General features: G+C 35.0%; 1 protein-coding gene across 3 annotated transcripts in view; it reads right to left on the reverse strand.

Moving 5' to 3' along the window:
* Positions 1-22,475, reverse strand: part of LOC115419085 (band 4.1-like protein 1) — a 207,135-nt gene that overhangs the window by 67,182 nt on the left and 117,478 nt on the right. For all 3 annotated transcript variants that reach the window (XM_030133701.1, XM_030133703.1, XM_030133702.1), the window contains exons 2-3: positions 8,200-8,341; positions 5,963-6,130 (exon numbers count right to left, since the gene is read on the reverse strand). In XM_030133701.1, coding sequence (XP_029989561.1) covers positions 5,963-6,130; positions 8,200-8,238 — 207 coding nt within the window. In that variant the 5' untranslated portion in view covers positions 8,239-8,341. The remainder of the gene's footprint in view (positions 1-5,962; positions 6,131-8,199; positions 8,342-22,475) is intronic.

The raw sequence follows: 22,475 nt of genomic DNA on the forward strand, positions 1-22,475 counted from the left end.
TTGTACCGCATTTGTCCAGCAGTCACCACCAAAGTGTGATTCTGGGCATAGCAACATGATTGTAAGGCTATTGTATTCCAAAATTACTAATATCTCCCAAAATATTGGTCCTATCAACTTGCCGTTTTCACTAGTCTCTTCCTTGACCAAAAATACGTAAGTATGCCAAACTGCAGCAGTCAGCTCTGTACGGATTTTGTGTGATGCCCGAGACACACACACAAACACACACAGAGCCCTCTTCCCTTTTATAAAATAGAAGATGCTTCAAATTTCATGAAATTGTATTTTTTTTTTTTTTTATTATTATCATCCACTAATAAAATGAATCCAATTGAACCTCATTAATGTGTCCACTTTTGGAACCAAAGCAAAGTGTTGGCTAAAATATGGTTATAAATAATTAATAAATAAATAATAATAAATATATAAATAAATATAATTAATACAATTAGAATCAACAGGATCCAGTAGAGGTATAGACCTATGTTTGACAACTGTGTGTGAAACCGTGCACTTATTGAGGAATTATTCAGCTGCTGAAATTTAATATCTGTACCTTAATAAATCTTAATAAAACCTGTATTAAAGGATAGTTTGTGAATGTAAATATTTTCAGAATTTAATTTTATGTTTTCACTTAAACACAGGTTAAATTTGGAGTTGTCATTATTTATTATCTATAAGCATAATGTAATATTTATTTCTCATTAAACCAAGAATAAACTTTGTCATTAGGTTATTATGTGATTGTTTCTGTCTGTGGAACCTGAACTAAAACCAATTCAACATCATTTACTGTTCATATCGTCAGCGTAATCTTTGTTTTTTTAGTGTAATTTTTGCACTTTGCAAATTCATCCCACGGGCCAGATTGGAAAGTATGGCGGGACAGTTTTGGCCCATGGGCCGCATGTTTGACACTCCTGCTGTAAAACCCCTAAAGCAGCCTCTTCAACTTCATCTTAAGTGCTGTCAACGTCTCTTGTTTTTTTTTTTATCTTTATTTTGAACATGTAGACAGTAGTCACTTTTCCATTGACCCTCAAATTGCGCAAATATAACTTGCGCATAAAAATTTACCTAATGGAAAAACCACAATTTCGCCAAAAGTCTCATTTTTTGATTAAAACTTTTTTCGCTGGCAAGAGGTGGTTTTTCAGGCGCAGCGTGAATGATATATCACGCAAAACCACAATGGAAAGACCTTTTTTTTGCAACTAGAGTCAGGTGAATTAAAAAAACAGATGTTGACAGACGTTAAAACAAGCAAAGAAGAAGAGGAAACATGTGGACACACCAGGAAACCCAATCATTTTTTAATTTAGTATGAGATAAAGGGGTAATATATAATAATAATGAATATATCTGTAAATCAACACCATATTTACGTTTGTTGCCATGTTTATGGAATGACTTCTCATGTCATCTCGCGATAATAAACAAATCATCGTATTTGTGATTTGATGGAAAAAACTGACATTACGCACTTCTGTTTTTTCAACATTTAGTAAATATCAGTAAAGTTTTGCGCAGATGTCCAATGGAAAAGCGACTAGTGAAATCAAAACAAAACCAACAAATTATTAGTAATGATACATAAAAGGTTGATAAGTAAACAAAAAACAGAGAAAAAAATAAAATGAAATAAAAATAAATAAAATTAAACATGCTTAAAAAGGAGTAGGAAGAAGTAAAAATGTATATACCCCCATCCCCAAGGTTCTATAAATAATGCTCATGTCTGAGAAGCAAAAGTATAAGTGCTGTAATGTTGTTTCATGTTGGAAAACTTCTTGGTGAAGCTCTGAAATGAAGTCGTTCCAGATGACGACTCATTCATATGGATTTAATTCAGAGGCGAGTACATACAGTTTGTTTCTATTTCCGTTTGAGGACCTGGATGCTCACATCTACACACACATTTCCATTTGTATAGAGTGTCGACACTTAGCCGTGCTACTGGGCATGTGCAGACGGTCCCGTGTCGCATCAGTCAAGTGCTGTTGAAGCTTTCCTGAGGGTGCGTTCGAGGCTCCGACACTAATTGGCTGACGCTAATTGGCCTGATTTAACTCTCAGGTGCAGGGGCAGCAGCCAGACGTGTGAATCATCTCAGATTTAAGGCTTCACGAGGCTTTTAGGAGCATAAAGAGGAATATATTAACCCTTAAAGAACTAGAACTAATTCTGTGGTGACGTCAAAATAATTAAACTCCAGATTAAAACTTTCCAAAGTGATTTATCATCATTTTTTATGACATTATGCTTGGGTTTTTTCCGGTATTTAACCCATAAAGACCCAGTGGTGCTTTTATGACAGCTCCCAAATAAATTTGTGTCTAAATTGAATCTTTCTTAAGTCATTTATCACCATTTATTGTAATATTATCCTCTGTATTTTGTGTTTTTTTCATTGAAAATCAGGTATTTTCCTATATTTATTTTAAAGAAAATGTAGGTGTGTTGAGCCACATTATGTAATAAATTCCCATTATGTAATAAAAGTTCCAAATGTAATAAGAATGTCACGTCATCTTGTAATAAAGCTGCATTATGTAATAAACTGACGCATTTTGTAATAAACTACCTCAATGCATTATGTAGTAAATTTTTTCACATTATGTAGTAAGTTATTGCAATTTGAGAAATTTATTACAAAATGCACTTGACACATTTTTACTTTTTAAAAAAATGTAATAACATGGTTCATTATGTATGTACCAAAGGTGTGACGGTTTAGCTCTTTTTTTATATCCAGAAATGTTGTTTACATTGTTAAAGACACTTTCCTGAGTTTTTTTTTTTTTTTTTTTTCAACTGACATAGACACCTTATATTGATCAAAATATTTGAATCTGCCTTAAAAAGGTTCTGTTTAGAAATAAAGCTATTGTTCAATTATTTTTATTTAATTATTGTTCAACATCAGCATTTTCTACTTTGTGTGTGCATGCTGGAGTGTGTGTACTAACTGTGAATGTAATGCTAATAGGTAGGCTATCATTACCACTACTACAACTACTAATCTGCAGGGCTACTTCAATTAAAGAGGGCAAAAAAATCTACTTGAGTGTCGTTATTACGTAATGAACCATGTTATTATATTTTCCTGAAAATCAAATTGTGTCAAGTGCGTTTTGTAATAAATTTCTCAAATTCTAATAACTTACTACATAATGTGAAAAAATTTACTACATAATGCATTGAGGTAGTTTATTACAAAATGCATCAGTTTATTACAAAATGCATCAGTTTATTACAAAATGCAGCTTTATTACAAGATGACATGACATTCTTATTACATTTTGAACTTTTATTACATAATGGGAATTTATTACATAATGCAGCTCAACAAGGTGTTCATTAAAGTTGAGGGTTATTATATCAGAAACAGCAAAAACTGAAGAAAAAGTAACATTTACAGCAAAGATATCAATAACAGATAGATGCCCAAATCAGTCACTTATTTTGTAAATTTTTTTTTATTAATTTCATTTACATTTACATTTATGCATTTGGCAGATGATTTTTTCCAAAGTGACTTACAGGGGAAAACCAATCAAATCATTCAATCATTTATTTTATTTGCTTCTGTTCATTTCGCTAGTTATTTTATTGTTGCCTCTTTTATAATTTTTTTCTTCAATTTTGTTGAGTTTGTGCTTTATTTACCTAATTTTACTGATCATTTTGATGAATTATTATCTATTTTTGTTCATTTTATTCATTACTTTGGCTATTTTTGTTAATATTGTAGCTTATTTGATCCTTTTTACTTAATTTTAGTACATTTTTGAGCATTATCTATTATTTTGTAGGATTTTAAAAAATTAGGTTTTTGTTTATTTTGTTTATTAATACATAAACCAATAAACCAAGTGTGTCCATCCACTGTGATTGATCAAACACAATGTTTTTTTTTGGTGCTTTTTTTCTTCAATTTCTTTGGTTTATGGTTTATTTTGTTGCCACTTACTACTGTACTTGTATATTTTGTAATTTTTTTTTCTTTTAATTGATTACTTTGGCTGTTTTTATTCATTTTCTTGCTTATTTTATCCTTTTTCTTTTTTAAACTTCATTTCAGTCGGTTTGTTTGCTAATTATTTTGTTAGTTTTTGTTCATTTTATTTACTATTTAATATATAATGAACAATCCCAGTATGTCCATCCACTGTCATTGATCCAACTCCATGGGTTTATAATTTTTTCTTCAATTTTATTCAGTTTGTGGCTTATTTTGTTGTTGTCGCTTATTATTTTTGTACATTTTTTTGTTCATTTTGTTCATTTTATTGATTACTTTGGCTGTTTTTATTCATTTTCTTGATTATTTTATCCTTTTTCGATTTTTACTCTTCATTTCAGTCGGTTTGTTTGCTTATTATTTTGTTATTTTTTTGTTCATTTTATTTACTATTTAATATATAATGAATAAATCCAGTGTGTCCATTTGCTGTCATTGATCCAACTCCACAGGTTTTACTGGTGAATCAATGTTGTAGAAGATGACAGTGTTTCCACGGTAACTACGGAGCTTCTGAATGACCAAATCAGTCACTTATTTTATAATTGTTTAATTAATTTCAATTATTTTATTTCTTTCTGTTCATTTCATTACTTATTTTGTTTATTTTTCTACATTTTGTGTCCTCTGTTATAAGTTTTTTCTTCAACTTTGGTGAGCTTGTGCTTTATTTAATTCATTTTACTTATTATTTTGTTAATTTATTATTAATTTTTGTTCATTTTATTCATTACTTTTGTTCATTTTGTTGCTTATTTGATCCTTTTTACTTTACATTTACATTTTTTGCATATTTTTTGTGCATTATTTATTTTGTAGGTTTTTTAAACAAATTAGTTTTTATTTATTTTATTTTATTTATTCATCTATATAAACCAAGTGTGTCCATCCACTGTCATTGATCAAACTCCATGGGTTTATTATTTTTTTCTTCAATTTCATTCAGTTTGTAGCTAATTTTGATTTGTAATTTTGTTGAGCTTGTGCTTCATTTAGTCAATTTTATTTATTATTTTGTTGATTTATTAATCATTTTTGTTCATTTTATTCATTACTTTGCCTATTTGTATTCATTTTCTTGTTATTTTATCTTTTTTTTTTTTTTTTTACTTCATTTCAGTCAGTTTTTTAACTTAATATTTTGTTATTTTTGTTCATTTTATTTACTATTTAATACATAATGAATAAACCCAGTGTGTCCATCCACTGTCATTGATCTGGTGAATCAATGCGTAGAAGATGACAGTGTTTCCACGGTAACGACGACACCTCTTAACATCCAAATGGCTCATATCTGATGACTGTGAAAAGACGACGAATTGTATTTTACACCAATTATTTACATGTATCGACAGAATTATTGGTTGAAACGTTAAATAAATAAGTATTAAATATTCCCCTTCACTGCTGACTGTTTAAGTTAGTGAGATATTGGCTTCATGTGCACCGCTAGCTGAGTTAAAATTCCATCCGTGAAGGTATATTTAGCGGGAAAAAGAAGTGAAGTATATATAGACTAAAGCTCTGCTCCATTCTGTGACTGTTTATCTTATGGAATACTGATACGTCTGAGTTTCCTGTCCTCACCCAGGAAGTGAAACTGTCCTATTTCACGGCGCCGGAGCGATGTCATATCTTATGTAGACGGAAGCCTTTCATGCTGCGCTGTTCTTTGTGCTTCTATGTGTATTGTAGAAACGTGTAACATTGCTTTGGCTTCGCCCCCCCGGTGCGTTCCCAGCGTGGCGCCCTCCCTTTCATTCTTTCCACCCGTTTTATCCGCTCTGTGCAGCTCTACACTACACACAACTGCCCACCGAGGAAAAAGACACAACAAAGGGAACAAAGGCCTGTAGCTTTTCTGCTGTTTGTTCGAACCATGTTAAAGCTCATTCCAGAAACACATTCCCAACAACAAACTGCTTTGCATACCTCGATTTCTCCTTCAAACTCCGAGGAGTCGAGCAGAGTCATTTTGAAGGGGACGGTTTTGAGGCGTTTGGAGCCTTTCTGGGGGGATTTCAGGTTCTTGTTTGGGGATGTCTTCTCCGACATGTCGTCCATTTCTTTGTGGTCGTCTAGATGTTTAGAGTTCTGCTCCTATAAACGTCACATAAGGAAAAAAAAAAAAAAAAAAGTACAGTTATTCAACAAATCTGCATCAATATTGCAAACAGAGGTGGGTGTAGAATTTTTTTTTTTTTTTTAACTCACATTTCAGAGGTTGTTTTACCACCACATGTCTGATAATGGTGTTTTTGCACAAATCATTGGTTTTGCCTTAATGTGTGTTTTAGGGTCAAAACAGGTGGAATAACAGAAACAGACAAAGAAAGGAATTGAAGTTAGACAGGTTTGGACTAAATAAGGCACTAGAATGTACATGAGTAAGAGATTTAGGATGAACATGAACTGGAACACACTGAGCAACAAGGATTTGAATTTGAGCCCAGCAGGTTTTGTTCTGTCCTCTTCTCGCCTCCTCCTGTCTGTCCTCCCCTCTGCTCCTCCTTCTGTCTGTCCTCCTCTCTGCTCCTCCTCTCTGTCCTCCCCTCTGCTCCTCCTCCTGTCTGTCCTCCTGTCTGTCCTCTTCTCGCCTCCTCCTGTCTGTCCTCCTCTCTGCTCCTCCTCCTTTTATCTGTCCTCCTCTCTGTTCCTCCTCCTTTTATCTGTCCTCTTCTCTGTTCCTCTTCCTGTCTGTCCTCCTCTCTGCTCCTCCTCCTCTTTGCTCCTCCTCCTGTCTGTCCTCCTCTCTTCTCCTCCTGTCTGTCCTCCCCTCTGCACCTCCTCCTGTCTGTCCTCCTCTCTTCTCCTCCTGTCTGTCCTCCCCTCTGCACCTCCTCCTGTCTGTCCTCCTCTCTGCTCCTCCTCCTCTCTGTCCTCCTCTCTGCTCCTCCTCCCCTCTGCACCTCCTCCTGTCTGTCCTCCTTTCTGCTCCTCCTCCTTTTATCTGTCCTCCTCTCTGTCCTCTTCTTCTCTCCTCCTCCATCATCATTATTCATTTATTCATATAGTTGTATCTATTGTTTGTACTAACAGTTACAGTACTAGTATATCCACTGCTAGTACTTGTATTTGGAGTAGTAGTATTAACAGTTATGGGTATTTGTACTAGTTATTGGTAGTTACACTAGTAACAGCAGTTCTAGTTTTTAACTGTTGTTATGACGTAGAACTATATAAAAATAAAATGTGATTCATTGATTGATTGGTTGGTTGGTTGGTTGGTTGGTTGGTTGATTGATTGATTGATTGATTAATGTTGGTTCTACAGCAGGAAACTGAAACAACCAAGACAATGTTTGACAGATGTGGTATAATTCTGGACCAGGCTGATGGACTCTAATACTACATCCAATCTACAAATACATTTGGCCAGTTTAGCTGATATTATGTTCCAACTGTGAATACACAGTAAAACGATTTTTGGCACTTCATGGGAAAATTTGAGCTTTTTCTTCATATACTCACATAACTCCTGACATGATGGAGAAATTCTAATTTCAGATTTGGAATCAGCTGATTTGGTGAAGATCAGATATTTTTCTTTCAGTGGTATTTTTTAGTGCTAGTTTTGGTATTTTTTTGTACATGAGTAACTATTATCATAAAATAAAATAATACTTTCGCCTACAGTTTGTTGTTACATTGTCCCACCTCTGCAGGTCAAATACTCGTATATTTTCATATATTGAAGCCCACATCCTGATTGAATTTCATTTTCAATGCTTTCCCATTATGTTTTCCCTTTTGGGTAAATGTTGCAGTGTTTGTTTCTAGTGGCACAAATCAAAGTCAGTGTTCAGAGTCAGCGTTTGTGCTTAATGGGTATTGAATTTTTAGGCGCTGTGTGGCTACAAATACAAATACGGAACAACATAGTCTACATCCACACCAGTTATCGGACTAATCAGTGAAAAAACAGGCAGAACAGAAACCAATCACTGCAGTCATTAGCAATGTCATATATAATCAGTGTCATCTTCATTAAATACGAGCCCCGAAGGCCTGTTTTAAAGGAGCCAATATGAACAAATGAGTCCCGTTCTATTCGCTTTAATGACATTCCCGGCTTGCCACATATTTCCCCTCTTTTCCTTAATGTGACAACTGGGACGTCTGCAGTAATAGGAATAATGTGTCAGTACGATCCAGTCCGAGTAGCTGACCTGTTTGGCCATCTTGCTGTCTGAGGTTGAGTCCTGCATGCCTGCTGCTGCTGCCCCCTGGTGGATGGGAGGACTCCAGATCACGTACACTTCCCCTCAGACGTAAGACCCGCCTCTGTCGCTTCAGCAAAGTCACACCAACCTGAAAACAAGAACAGAGAATAGTTGAACGCATGGCTGTCAAACTCCCAATCTGATCTGAAGTGGGCCGGACCAGTAAAATAATAACATAATAATATATAAATAATGTCAACTCCAAACTTTTGTCTATGTTTTAGGGTGAAAACAGTAAAATTACATTATGAAAATGTTTACAGCTGCAAATTATCCTTTAAAAATGTGAATATCATAAACAACCATGGAAAAAAATGAAATTTATTAACAAAAATAAGTGCAATTTTAACAATATTCTGCCTCAGTTTATCATTTACACATGTGTATTACAACATACAGATCAATAGCGGATCTACAAATACACTAAACATTTAAAATCAGGCAGAATATTGGTACAATTACACATACTTCTCTTATGATATGATATGTCATGCTCATTTTCTTCCAGGTTCCACATTCAGACCAATTTGATCTCAAGTGGGTCAGACCGGTAAAATAATAACACAATAGTCTATAAATACTGGCAATTCTAAATTTTTCTGTTTGTTTTAGTGCAAAAAAGGACATTAATTATGAAAATATTTACACTTACAAACTATCCAAGCAAAAAAGATGTGAATAACCTGAAAAAAATTTAATTTCTTAAGGAAAATAAGTGCAATTTTAACAATATTCTGCCTCAGTTTATCATTTACATATGTATATTACAACTTACAGGTCACAGTGGGTCTACAAATACACAAAATATTTAGCAACGGGCAGAATATTGGTACAATTACACCAATTTTCCTTAAAGGGGTCATATTTTTATGTCCAGTAGCCCATTGTCCATTAGTCTCTGGTTCATTTATTTGTGTATTTGGACCCTAATAGTTCAAAAAGTTTGAATTTGAACCCTCCAGGTGCTGCAAAGCTATCTCTATATTCATTTTAGCAAAACTCAAGTGGATTTCTACAACCTGTTTTAATTCCTGCTGAATTGGTTACGTCTTTAACTAGTTACGTCACAACATTTGCACATATAAGGTCAAGACTTCCGACGAACATTTCTCCAAGTACGACATAATTGTTTGTCAGCAGCAGCGGTTGTAGTCCATACTGAAAATATATCCAAACGTTGAGCCGACTACCTAAAATGTTCAGTTGTTTGAACGGGACAGAGCAGCACAGCCAAAAACCTGGAGGGGGCGGGATCTGAAATGGGTCATGTGCATTTAAAGGGCCAGCGCTCAAAACCACCTTTCTGGTGTCATTACTCAGAAATAGGGTTGAAGATGGACCTGTGGAGTTGAATTAATGAAGAATTCAGACCCAAGCAGAGCATTTACAGTTTATGCAGACCACAGGGAAATGTTTGAAAATTAGTAATTCCATTTAAAAATAGCAAAATATACAAAAAGGTTGTCACAAGGAAGTGGTTAAAAAGTGATCCTCTTCGACCCCAACAATGGCTGGACATTATAGAGGAAATATATACCATGGAAAAATTAACATTGCATCTGAGGATTAAGATGGGAACTTTTAAGCGATGATGGGAGAAATGGACCATATTCAAGGATGCTAATTCTTCATATCAGATCAGGTACGGAAAAGCAGTCGAATGTATCCGGGACAGCATCCCCCCTTGTTGTATTGTGTGTCTTTTTTGTTTGTTTGTTTTGTTTTTTGTCTTTTTTTGTTGTTTCTACCCTGTAAAAGTGATTTTGAATATTAAAATAAAAGTAAAAAAAAAAAAAAAAAAAAGCAAAATATCATTCTTTTAAGACATTTAATGTGGTTCATATTTGTGCAGGTTGTTCACATTTTTTATGAATGGATAGTTTAGAAATGTAAACAATGTTATGTAATTTTCCTTTTTTTTTTTTTTTACACTAAAACAAAGAAAATAATTTGTAGTTGTCATAATTAATAGGTTATTATGATGGTATTTTACTGGTCTGACCCACTTTAGATCAAATTGGGCTGAATGTGGAACCTGAACTAAAATGATTGTTAATATTTTCAGTGTATTTTACAAATTCATCTAACAGTTTCAGATTGGACCCTTAGGTGGGCTGGTTTTAGCCCACGGGCCTCATGTTTAACATCTTGGCTGCATTATGTCATGAGATGTTTTTTGTTCAGAATCAAAAGAGCCGTCGCATCTGGAGAAACATCCCGAACATGAACGCATTCATCCTAAAACAACACGGGCACTGGCACATGGATCGGACTTTCATTACAGATTCTAGGAGCTGTCGTCGACTGTTACAACACAATTTCCACAGACATAATTCACCTTGCTTTGAAGGACATATACTTTAATTATAAAATCCCTCACTGAGCCAGATAATAATCATCTATTTAAGCAAGACGAGCTCCGGCACTGGGACGACGATTACCAAAAAGAAAAAAAAAAAAAAAAAAGAATACGCGAATTAAGCCATGGGCGCTGCTGTGGATATTCATGGTTATTAACAGTGTGTTTCTTCAATCAAGGTAATAAGCCAAACCAAGAAACAGGCAGGAGTACAATCAATCATACGTGAGTGAATATGCATGTTTGAAACGCTGCAGTCTGCGTCAGTCTTCACTCAACTCATGAAGACATGTGCAGGGCTGCAGGCAAAATGCCCACAAGATGGTATTACACAGCAGAGCACAGAGAACGCCTCAGCTACTTCAGTTTCACTACTAATATTTTCCTAGAAATCAGTTAGGACTTGTTGCTGCAGTTGCAAGTTTGTGGTGTGGATACGATAAGAGCAGAAGTAGAAGCGGAGGGAATCAGGTTTTGTCGGTTCATGGGGTGTGTATTATAAATATGCAATAGCTTTGTTGTTCTTCTTTCAGGGTTGAAATGATCAGACATGTATTTTTCATTCTATTTTCTTCAGATACAACAAGAAAACATAGGAAATAAGTGCACAGCCTTAAAGACACACACAAAAACTGAATTAAATGTGCAATTACAGTATAATTCAGAAGTAAAATAGTAAAATAGCAATAGTTAATTGAAATTATTTACTTTATTCCTGATGTAACTGGTCTACAATTTCTTGAAATTACCATCTTAGAGGCAAAATTCTTACATATTTTGATTGAAAACCAATAGCAAGGGCAGGTTGACTCATGTTTTCAAGATACAATACATGATTATTACATAAAGTACTGTGTAAAAGTCTGATTCCACATCTATCTTTGTTGTTCTTTCAGGGTTGAAATGATCAGACATGTATTTCTCATTCTCTTTTCTTCAGATACAACAAGAAAATATAGGAAATATGCACACAGCCTTAAATGACGCACAAAAAAACTAAATTAAATGTGATGTAAAGGTCACAGTGGTGAGTCTGAAAATGCAATGTTTTCCTTGTTTTAACTGAGAGACTTGTAATAGCAATGATTTATACGGTGCATTTAAGCAGAAGTGCAATTACAGTATAATTCAGAAGTAAAATAGTAAAATAGCAATAGTTAATTGTAATGTAGCTGGTTTACAGTTTTCTTGAAATTCTCATCTTAGAGGCCAAATTGTTACATATTTTGATTGAAAACCAATAGCAAGGGCAGGTTGACTCATGTTTTCAAGATACAACACATGATTATTACATAAAGTACTGTGTAAAAGTCTGATTCCACATTTGTATTTGTTGTTGTTTCAGGGTTGAAATGATCAGACATGTATTTCTCACTCTCTTTTCTATAGATAAAACAAGAAAATGTTGGAAATATGCACACAGCCTTAAATGATGCACACAAAAACTGAATTAAATGTGCAATTACAGTATAATTCAGAAGTAAAATAGTAAAATAGCAATACTTAACTGAAATTATTTACTTTATTCCTGATGTAACTGGTCTACAATTTTCTTGAAATTATCATCTTAGAGGCCAAATTCTTACATATTTTGATTGAAAACCAATAGCAAAGGCAGGTTGACTCATGTTTTCAAGATACAATACATGATTATTACATAAAGTACTGTGTAAAAGTCTGATTCCACATCTATCTTTGTTGTTCTTTCAAGGTTGAAATGATCAGACATGTATTTCTCATTCTCTTTTCTTCAGATACAATAAGAAAATATAGGAAATATGCACACAGCCTTAAATGACGCACACAAAAACTGAATTAAATGTGATGTAAAGGTTACAGTGGTGAATCTGAAAGTGCAATATTTTCCTTGTTTTGACTGAGAGACTTGTAATAGCAATGATTTATACGGTGCATTTAAGCAGAAGTGCAATTACAATATAATTCAGAAGTAAAATAGTAAAATCACAATAGTTAATTGTAATGTAGCTGGTTTACAGTTTTCTTGAAATTCTCATCTTAGAGGCCAAATTGTTACATATTTTGATTGAAAACCAATAGCAAGGGCAGGTTGACTCATGTTTTCAAGATACAATACATGATTATTACATAAAGTACTGTGTAAAAGTCTGATTCCACATCTATCTTTGTTGTTCTTTCAAGGTTGAAATGATCAGACATGTATTTCTCATTCTCTTTTCTTCAGATACAATAAGAAAATACAGGAAATATGCACACAGCCTTAAATGACGCACACAAAAACTGAATTAAATGGGTTGTAAAGGTTAAAGTCACTATTTAATGTGACCTCTGACCTCATGACAAGAACCAGCACAAACAATTAGAAATATCTGACCTGTGTTGAATGAAACTTGGTATTAACTTAATGCGATGAATCTCATATTGTCAGAACAAAAGGGTTAAAGACATGTTAAATACAAAGGGATGTCACACTAAATATGACCATTTTGGTTTTCGGTTTACAGAGACTGTTTTTACCCTGAAACTGTAGTTTTTCCTACTGTTCATACATTACATATATCAGATTGGATCTAAATACAGACACAAATACAAAAACAGAAGGTTGAAAAAGGTCTTTTGTTGATTATTTATTTATTTTATGTGATTAAGTTGATAGTTTTTACTCATATTGATTGTTATTTTAGTGATTTTTGTTCGGTTTTGTGATTATTTTGTTCATTTTGTTGATCGTTTTTATTCAATTTCATTCATTTTGTTGATTATTTTATTCATTTTTGTTGATTAGTTCATTTGTGCTTCATGTCAACTGATGACTCTGTAAATTAATGCCACGAATATTGACATTAGAACTTTAATGAAACAGCAAAGCTAATATTAGCCTCAGATTTTTGCACAGAACTGTGTAAAGTCTCATCATTAAGTCTTTTACAAAGCTAATGTATGTAGTTTGTCTATGTAAAGTAATTATTACAGGACAGAAATATATGTTTATGTATTTCATTTTATCTTTTCATTGCTTAATTAAATTAAAAATATCCTCAGATTTCCCCTATTTGTATTATTGATAATGATATTCTAGCCCTAATTCCAGAAAAGATCAAATTCGTAATAAATTGTTTACATGTCTAAAGAAAAATGAATATTCCATTAATGTTCCTCTTTATATGGAGCAATTCATAACACAATTAAAAGTGATTTTAAGTTTTCCACTTCACAAAGTCCATTCAGGTGAAGGTTGTCTCTTCAGTATTTGCTCCCATTAAGACGTGTTGAAATCCTCTTTTATTATAGTTGAAAGTAGACGTGTGTAGTGTTTCTTCTTCTGACCAGAAATATGGAATTTTCTTTATAGCGACTTTGCATACATCTGGAAGCTGTGTGTCACAACCTGCGATAAAACCTGTAAATGTATTCTAAATACTATGTAAAACTGGATTTATTTCCTCATATCCCATTTATATTAGCTGTAAAATGTTCCATTCAGAAACAGGCTCAGTGGAATATTAGTATGAATATGTATTTACACATGTTCTGGTTAGCAGAGTTAAATTAGCATTTCTAAGGATATACAGTATCTCATGGATCCATTAAGACACATACTTAGACGTATTTCACACACAGTGTAATAATGTACAAGCATTATTTTGACTATAAACAGCTGAAATCCTGCCTCTTCCACTTGTGAACCTTACTTTGGACCAAATAGTTACATTTTTACACATATATTTCTTAGTTTAAAAGACAATTTTACAAGTCGAGACAGTTGCTTGTATCAGTACCAGACTGTGAAAATGAATAAATATAAAAAAAAACTACACACTCTGAGTCTAAAACTGTCTGTGCAGCTTCAACATGACCAGACTTTCACTGATTTTTCACCTTTTTTAACACTGTCTCCGTCACTGTCGAGGTTGGAGGTAAAATGTGCGAAAGCAGCTGCCATTTTGGTGTTGATCATATGTACCTCCTGCGACAAGAAACACAGTCCATTGAGCTGCTTCACACAACAGCAGATGTTTTTTTACTATGATTGCTTAAAAAAAAAAAAACAGGATTGAAAAATTATTTGACTGTTGACCGGCCTTTTTTCCAAAGACCCATGGGGCACAGCGGAGGGGGCGGGACTTCAGCTCTGTACATCTGATGGTTATGAAATCAAAGTATATGCTGGAGTTGAGAATTAGCACTAGCTATAAATTCACCATCAAGGTTATACAGGGTGGGGAAGCAAAATTTACAATGAACAATGAATTTAGTTGTTTTTTCTCAGCAGGCACTACGTCAATTGTTTTGAAACCAAACATATATTGATGTCATAATCATACCTAACACTATTATCCATACCTTTTCAGAAACTTTTGCCCATATGAGTAATCAGGAAAGCAAACGTCAAAGAGTGTGTGATTTGCTGAATGCACTCGTCACACCAAAGGAGATTTCAAAAATAGTTGGAGTGTCCATAAAGACTGTTTATAATGGAAAGAAGAGAATGACTATGAGCAAAACTATTACGAGAAAGTCTGGAAGTGGAGGAAGCAACAAAAATCGTACCAAAGCTTTTATTAAAGCTCTCAAATCCAAAATCCTAAAGGATCCAACCAAATCCATGAGAAAAGTGGCAATTGAACTTGAGGTAGACAACAAGACCGTTAGAAATGCAGTAAAATATGATTTGAAGATTTAAATTCTCATGACTTTCAATAAACTAATTGGTCATACACTGTCTTTCAATCCATGTCTCAAAATATTGCAAATTTTGCTTCCCCACCCCTACCCCTTTTGGATTTTTCATTATAGTTTAGTTTTATTTAGTTTTGACTTTTTTTCTACTTCAGTTAGGTTTAATTAGTTTTTAGAGCAGGTTTGCTAGTTTTTATTAGTTTTTGCTTTTTTTCTAAATGCTTAGTGTTAGTTTAGTTTTAGTTTTTTAAATATCTTTTATCTTCCTCACCAACGTATTCAAATAAATCCCAGACAGGACTCTGCTGCTTTCTACCAACTTTAGTCTCCATGTTTCCAGGTAGAGTAGGGACCAGAAGACGACTCTAAACTACAAGTGACCAGAAGTGACAGACTGTGAAGTACCATATGGTGCCACTAGCTAAAACTGCTCGAGTGAAATAAATTGATTTCATATCGATCTGACATTGACAAAAACAAAAACGAAGGGAATTTTATCCATAATTTTTATACGTTTGTTAGTTTTGTAAGCACACAATACAGTTTCAGTTAGTTATCGCTTTTTCTTTTAATTATAGTTTTTATTTATTTCAGTTAACAAAAATGTTTTTTCTATTGTAGTTTTCGTCATTTCGTTAGTTTTCATTAACGATAATAACCTTGCTCTATTTGCATCACATCAGCTGCAGCTATGTTTGACTGCAGTGTCCCTTTCAAATAAATAAATAAACAATAAAATAAAATAGATAATGCTATGTTAAGGCATAAAATCATTAACATAAAAAACTAGGGATGTCCCGATCCAATCTAAAGGTCGGTATAGGCTGCCAATCATGCATTTTTTAGAAGAACGAATCAGAGTTAGTCATGAGATTGGGCCAATCCTGGTCCGGTTCTAGAGTGGGGAGCAAAAGGGGGCAATGCCCTCTTAAACAAACATCCTGCCCCCTCAAATGAAAGTTTCCAAAGGTAGGGAAAAGGAAAATGAGCTGCACAACAGCGGAAGACTTAGAGCAGGGGTGTCAAACTCATTTAAGTCCAGGGGCCACATTCAGCTAAATTTGATCTGAAGTGGGCCGAACCAGTAAAATAATAACATAATAATATATAAATAATGTCAACTCCAAACTTTTCTCTGTGTTTTATAGTGAAAAAACTAAATTTACATTATGAACAGGTTCACATCTACAAAGTATCTTTTCAAAAGATGTGAATAACATGAACAAAATAAAAAAAATAAGTGTAACAATATTCTGCTTCAGTTTATCATTTCCACATGTTCATTATAACTTACAGATCACAGTGGATCTACAAATACATTTAGTAACAGGCAGAATATTGTTAAAATTGTACTTACTTCTCTTAAGATATTTCAGGTTGTTCATATTTGTTCAGGTTATTCACATTTTTTATGAAATTATACTTTGTTTTAGTGTAAATACATGAAAATATTTACATTTACACAGAGAAAAAATTGGAGTTGTCATTATTTATAAGTTATTGTGATAGTATTTTACTGGTATTGTCCACTTGAGATTGAATTAGTCTGAATGTGGAACCTGAACTAAAATGATTGTTAATATCTTAGTGTAATTTTTGCATTGCACAAATTCATCCCAAGGGCTGGACTGGACCCTTTGGCAGGCCGGATTTGGCCCCCGGGCTGCACGTTTGACACCCGTGACTTAGAGGAATTAGCAGTGTTTTAAGTTTCACTTTCAGTTTGTACAGTTGTATGGTCTGTGCGTACTCATTGTGAGGTATGTACGGGACAGAATGCACCCCTGTATAATCCCTGGATGGACCTGCCCATAGACGCACTATAGTAGGGGTGGTAAACATACGGCTTGTGGGCCAAAACCAGCCCGCCAAAAGTTCTAATTTTTCACACAGTATGAATTCGGAAAGTGCAAAAATTATACTGAAGTTGTTACGAGTCAAAGGTGTCATATTTATTTTAGTTCAGGTTCCACATTCAATCCAATTGTGATCTCAAGTAACATAATACCATAACCTAGAAATAATGACTTTAAATTTAAATCAAAATTTTATAGTAAAAGTATTGGTATCAGATTGGTATCGGCAAAACTAATCATAAAAAAATTGGTTCAGAAGCAAAAAAATCCAGATTGGGACATCCCTATAAAAAACTGGACTTTTTCTTTGATTCCTGTTTATTTCTTATGTCATTCATGTAAAATGAAGTTACGCCATTGTTGTCCTGTTGCATCACCTTCAGTGGGTTTGTGTGGGACTGGGGTATTCACAGCTGCATAAGTGGAAACTCAAGCTGTGACATGTTTTCTGATGTTTTCCGAAACAGCAGAGGCCGATGGAATTCATTTTTCACTGGATTGTCAGTTAATATGTTTCCATTTTAAATCTACAGTTGTATTTTCCTCATAAATCTGAGGGAACTGTTGACATTCCCCATAGTCTTCACGTCTCATTGTGCCTTTGTGTCACTTTTATTTGACATTATTTGCTGGGTTGTTCATCTCAGTGTCTTGTATTGGTTTTCTTATGAGTCTCCATTTACAATCATAAGTTCACATGTACATTTTAAGATAAGATAAGTTAGAGTAGATAAGGTAAGGTAAAGTAAGGTAAAGAAGATAAGATAAGGTAAGGTAAGGTAAGATCAGATAAGATAAGTTTAGATAAGTTAAGATAAGTTAGAGTAGATAAGATAAGGTAAGATAAGATAAGTTAGCGTAGATAAGATAAGGTAAGATAAGATAAGTTAGAGTAGATAAGATAAGGTAAGGTAAAGTAAGGTAAAGAAGATAAGGTAAGGTAAGATCAGATAAGATAAGATAAGTTTAGATGAGTTAAGATAAGTTAGAGTAGATAAGGTAAGATAAGGTAAGGTAAAGTAAGGTAAAGTAGATAAGATAAGGTAAGATCAGATAAGATAAGTTCAGATAAGCTAAGGTAGGATAAGACAGAGTAGATAAGGTAAGGTAAAGTAGATAAGATAAGGTAAGGTAAAGTAGATAAGGTAAGATAAGATAAGTTAAGATACAGTAGAGTAGATAAGGTAAGTTTAGATAAGTTAAGATAAGATAGAGTAGATAAGGTAAGATAAGATAAGATAAGATAAGATAAGGTAAGATAAGATAAGATAAGATAAGATAAGATAAGATAAGATAGAGTAGATAAGATAAGGTAAGATAAATAAGGTAAGGTAAGACAAGGTAAGGTAAAGTAGATAAGATAAGGTAAGATCAGATAAGATATGATCGGATAAGATAAGGTAAGATCAGATAAGATCGGATAAGATAAGATAAGACAGAGTAGATAAGATAAGGTAAGATTAGGTAAGGAAAAGTAGATAAGATAAGGTAAAATAAGGTAAGATAAGATAAGATAAGATAAGATAAAATAAGATAAGATAAGATAAAATAAGATAAGATAAGATAAGATAAGATAAGATAAGATAAGATAAGATAAGATAAGATAAGGATAGGTAGGTAAGGTAAGGTAATGGTAAGATAAGATAAGATAAGATAGCACAGTTGACAGCAACAAAAACAAAAACACAAAAATCAAGTACAGGGAAGTCAGGAAACAGAAAACATCCACATTTGAATAACGCTCATGCAGGAACAGTCCGACCACTGCAGGTTTATTCAGTCTGTGTGATTATGACAGAACTGTGTTTTAGAAACACCTGTTTAGTGTCAGATGTTGTTTGCAGAGCAGAAAGAGGGAAGTATTTAGTCCACAATAACGAACCCGTTGGTCTCTGACAGGTCTTCTATATTTGACGCCTTCAAATCAAACTGGCTGAATGCTAAAAAATAAAAATAATCGTATGCATTACATGTTGCATTAGAGACTAAAATGACAGCTCTGCCTCCTCCTCCTCACTGGATTTCTCGCCGCATTATTGTTGAATGTCAGCACAAAGAGCGAAATTAAACAAGTCTGAAAACACACAAAAAGGCATGTTTTACAGAAACGGAAAATCAATCCATTTCCTGCACCGTTGTCGAACTACCACGGTCCATTTTAATCCTTTGGGTATAAAAAAAAAAAAAGAAGATAAACATGAACTAAGTAAAGCAGAAAAAGATGTATTTATGAAGCGAGGTGGGTTTGAACCCCTTGATAGATTCCCACAGAGATGAAAATGATGTTCCTGACCCTGGAACGTGTTCTGGTGTGACCTCTGATGGTATATAACGCATACATGTCCTCTGTGGATCGGATCTGCTCGACACAGCATAAAGGAATCAGGCAGGAGGGTTCTAGAGCTCCCCCGACGCTTCTGGAAGGACCTTGTATATAATGCGGTCTCTATGTGACCCTGGAGGTCTCTGCACACCCACAAGCAGCAAATCGCATTCATATAATGCACTGGAGGGGGGGGGGGGGGGGGGGGCTGTGGGCGATCATGACTGATGACTGAGGCGGGAACACAACCAGTTCACGCTGGTTCAGAGGAGAAACAACCCCCACCCCCCCCCATCCCCACCCACCAGCAATCCACTTCCAGGAAAGGTCTAAACATACTGCATGTGGTTAAAGGAAGTTCAGCCTTCCTCCTCCTCCTCCTCCATCACTACTAACTGTTCCATTACATACAATCACAATGATTTAATAGAAATGAATTCGACTCCTCATTAGTCACTTTTTCATTGGAGATCTGCGCAAAACTTTACCGATATTTACTACATGTAGATAAAACAGAAGTGCGTAATGTTGGTTTTTCCATTAAATCACAAATGCGATGATTTGTTTATTTATTATCGCAAGATGACACAAGAAGTCATTCCATAAACATGGCGACGAATGTAAATATGGTGTTGATTTACAGATATATTCATTATTATTATCTATATTACCCCTCGATCTCGTACTAAATTAAAAAATGATTTGGCTTCCTGGTGTGTCCACACATAATGCGACATGTTTCTTCTTCTTCTTCTTCTTCTTCTTCACTTCTTATAACATGAATTAACATCCGTTTTTTTTAATTCACCTGACTATATTTGCGAAAAAAGGTCTTTTCATTGCAGTTTTGTGTGATATACCATTTGCTCTACGCCTGAAAAACCACCTCTTGCCAGCGCAAAAACTTTTAATGGAAAAATGAGACTTTTGGCGAAATTGTCATTTTTCCATTAGGTAAATTTTTATGCTCAAGTTATATTTGCGCAATTTGAGGGTCAATGGAAAAGCTACTACTGACAAAGTTTCCTCATGGCTGTGAATGGTTACAATTAACAAGTCAAATGCAGCGATTGGTTTCTTTTTCCTTCCCGCCTTGAAGGAGCTGAATGTAAGAATTATGTTCCAGTAATCCTAAAATGGCCCTGACTGTCACCAGACATGAAGGAATCCTGTTCATTTCAAATACTGATGTCACTGACAGTAGCAGTCCAGACAGAATATCTGCATTTGAAAAGCTAAGTGTCAGCCCTTAAATAATGTGTATGTTGTCATTTTGTGTTTTGGTCTGATGGTCCGCCACGATCTCTTCTCCCGGCACGAGCCACGGCGTTTTCTCCTGGGTGAAGAGACCGCGGTCCGGCCCCAGAAGAAAATACTGCGCCCCGGTCCCAGGAGAAGAAACCGTGGCCCAGGTGAAGACACTGAGCCCGGTATGAGTACCAGTGTAGGACTTGTCGCTTGCCATGGTAGCTCCTTGTAGTAGACGCTTGTGCTGGATCTGGCAACCCCTTGTCTGGGGGGAGGGGGAGGGGATATGATTGCAAGTACCAGTTTTGGCCACAATCCTACATAAGACTCCATTAATGTCAAAATGGAAGATTACATATCCAACATAATTTGATTGAAAATTAAACTCTAAACTTAAATGAAACTAGTGCGTTGACCTGTGGGAAACCACGGGTTCTAGATGTAGTAGTTTTTATGCTGGGGAGGGCTGACTTTTGGGAAAAGATCTTCCACCTCGTGAACTTCATCATCATCAATACCAAGGGTGGAATGCGAAGTGGGGGGGGGGGGTTAAACTCACATCCCAACCCTGAAGGGCAACATCCCGGTCACCCAGCTCAGATATTTGTTGTGTATTCACGCAAGCTGTACCGTATTTGTCCAGCAATCACTAACAAAACCTAATGTTACCCTGTTGTTCCTAGTGTAGGCAAAGTGATTCTGGGTATAGCAAAGTGATTGTAAGGCTACTGTATTCCAAAATGACTAATATATCCCAAAATATTGGTCCTATCAACTTGCCGTTTCCACTAGTCTTTTCGTTGACCAAAAATTCATAAGTATGCCAAACTGCAGCAGTCAGATCTGTACAGACTTTGTGTGATGCCCGAGACACACACACAAATACACACACAGAGTTCACTTACCTTTTAAAATATAAGATATGTGTCAGGTATGTATATGTAAAAAATGCTGATGAGATATGAAACATAACCCGTTAACTGTTGTCAATCAAATGGTGAATAAGATACTCTTTTGGGTTCATATATTTGTAGTTCTGACTCTGCCTCAGCAGCCACGAACCTCACCACACATCACTGTCATTGATCCAACTCCATGGGTTTTACTGGTGAATCAATGTTGTAAAAGATGATGGTGTTTCCACGGTTACTACGGAGCCTCTGAACATCCAAATGGGTCATATATGATGACCATGAAAAGATGACAAACTGTATTTTACAGCAATTATTTACATAAATTGTTAGCATTAGTGGATCAACAGGTATTAAACAGTTTAGATCAGTAGGTTTAGGTTAAAGGTGGAGGTTTGGGTCTTTATGGGTTAAGTAGCTAAATCCATTTTCCTTCACGGGATGAAACATGGATATTACTGCCATGTAAATCTCTGACTGTGGCAGAAAAACTCCATCGGGTAATGAATTTTGATGATGGAAGAAGCCCAGTTTTTTCTGTTATCCACTTTGCTCCCGGTCGGAATCACTTAAGCTGAAAATAATGAGCATCCCCCCCGTATGAGTTACAGGTGTCCCCCCCCATCGTGTCCAAGTCCAACAGCAGCTCCTGTCCTCCCTCAGTTCACATCCATCTGGGTACATGACACAATGCATTCATCCACAGCCATCTGCATGAGGATACCTGCCTCAGCTGTGATATGTTTACAGCAACAAATCATCAGAAACCGGCACCGGCCCAGTCGTCTTTGTTTCCCCCCGTGTGGACGTTTCCTACGTCTGTCATGTGCACATTAATGAGCGTAAATCCAGCCATGACACACTTC

Source organism: Sphaeramia orbicularis, chromosome 5 (genome assembly GCF_902148855.1).
Source record: "Sphaeramia orbicularis chromosome 5, fSphaOr1.1, whole genome shotgun sequence".
Classification (NCBI taxonomy): Eukaryota; Metazoa; Chordata; class Actinopteri; order Kurtiformes; family Apogonidae; genus Sphaeramia; species Sphaeramia orbicularis.